This window comes from Mus pahari, unplaced genomic scaffold, assembly GCF_900095145.1.
Source record: "Mus pahari unplaced genomic scaffold, PAHARI_EIJ_v1.1 scaffold_13801_1, whole genome shotgun sequence".
Taxonomy (NCBI): Eukaryota; Metazoa; Chordata; class Mammalia; order Rodentia; family Muridae; genus Mus; species Mus pahari.
Window position 1 is genome coordinate 3,123 of NW_018393969.1, and position 1,537 is coordinate 4,659.

General features: G+C 36.6%; 1 protein-coding gene across 1 annotated transcript; it reads right to left on the reverse strand.

The window, feature by feature from the left end:
• Positions 1-235: 235 nt before the first annotated feature.
• LOC110315820 (vomeronasal type-1 receptor 4-like) lies at positions 236-1,204 on the reverse strand. The gene has a single exon (XM_021189783.1). It carries the CDS (start codon positions 1,148-1,150, stop codon positions 236-238), a length of 915 nt encoding a protein of 304 aa, XP_021045442.1. The 5' UTR covers positions 1,151-1,204.
• Positions 1,205-1,537: the final 333 nt, after the last annotated feature.

The following is a 1,537-nucleotide window of genomic DNA, read 5'->3' on the forward strand; positions in this document are numbered from 1 at the left end:
GAGTGGATGGGTGGGTGGAGGAACACCTTCTTAGAGGCAAAAAGAGAAGGAGAATGGGCTTGGGTATTTGAGAAGGGGATATCAGGAGGGGGAACAACATTTGAAATGTAAATAGATAAAATAGCCAATAAAATATAAAAAGATCAATTAAAATGGTATGGGATTTAAAAAAGAATATACCGAGGTATAAGATAAGACTTATGGGCTCTGGGGTTTATGTTGTACTTGATAGAGGCTACCTCTTACAAAAGCAGGATAAAAAGAGGTTAAAACCAGGCTTGATATTGGTGATGAGAACAAAGGGGCAAAATATTGGAAAGCCTATTTCTAGAAATGTAAATACACTTACTCCCAATAGCATTTGATGTTTGGAGTAAGATGTAAAGACAGTCACAATGGAGGAGAATGAGTAAGAGATGACAAAAGTACACACCAGGATGAGGATAGTTAGGGTAGCTCTGTTTTCAGGTGAGGCATTTAAAATGTGCTGAGAACTGTGGATATGCTTAACTTGTTTCTTATGTCTATAAAGGATAGTCACCATGGAGACACTTGAGCAGGCCATGAGCCCCAGACACAAGACATCAGAGGAGGACAGTAAGAACATATATAGTGCAGTTCCTACATTTCCATGAGCAAACCATGAGCAGTATTCATAATCCATAATCATAGTCACATTTTTGTTGTATCTGGGACCAGACACTCTTACTGGAGTCATGATGTTTAGAAAGAGATGCACAAGCCAGCCCACTGAGCAGGAAGGACCAATGTACTTAGTAGCTCTACGTTTAAGTATCATCCATCTGGAGTTTCTGGGGCTGATTGTGATTGCTTGGAAGCAACTCAGTAGGCACATAGAATACAAGGACATTCCCCTTGTTATTCGGTAAATAAAGTTTATTAACTTACATGCAATATCATCCAGGAAATCTTTAAATCCATAATCTGATAGTGTCTGTGGAATGCCTTTTGAGATGACAGACAAGCAGTTGGCAAAAGTCAAATGCTCTATAATCAGGTCTTTGGGCATTAAGGGCTTTCCAGTTGTTATCACAGTGATATAATAAAATAGTATTAAAGAATTTCCAAGCATTCCCACAGTAATCTGGGAGAAGAGAAAAATTCCCACTGCAAAGTTTTCAAAAGCCATTTTCTTTCCTATTAAAAAAGTAAATAAATTTAATATGGTTATGAGTCCCTAGAAATATATTATCAATGTGCACTATTTCATGATGTTATCTAAAGGAAAGAAGTTATCACTTTATTCCATTTGTATAGCTCTCCCCCTGAAGAATATTCAAAGGGTTATTCATTGTTAAACTAAATAGTCTCTATTTTTTATATGGAAAGTTTGAATATCTTCCCTTAAGATTAGTGTTTTCACTGGATAAGGCAATGCATGACCTTCAACATAGCCACCAAAAGAAGTACACAGACAAATGAATTTGAGGCTAACCTGGTCTACAGATTTATATCTAGGGCTGCCAGTGTTACACAACAAAAACTCTATAATCTCCTTCCAAAAATGATAAATATA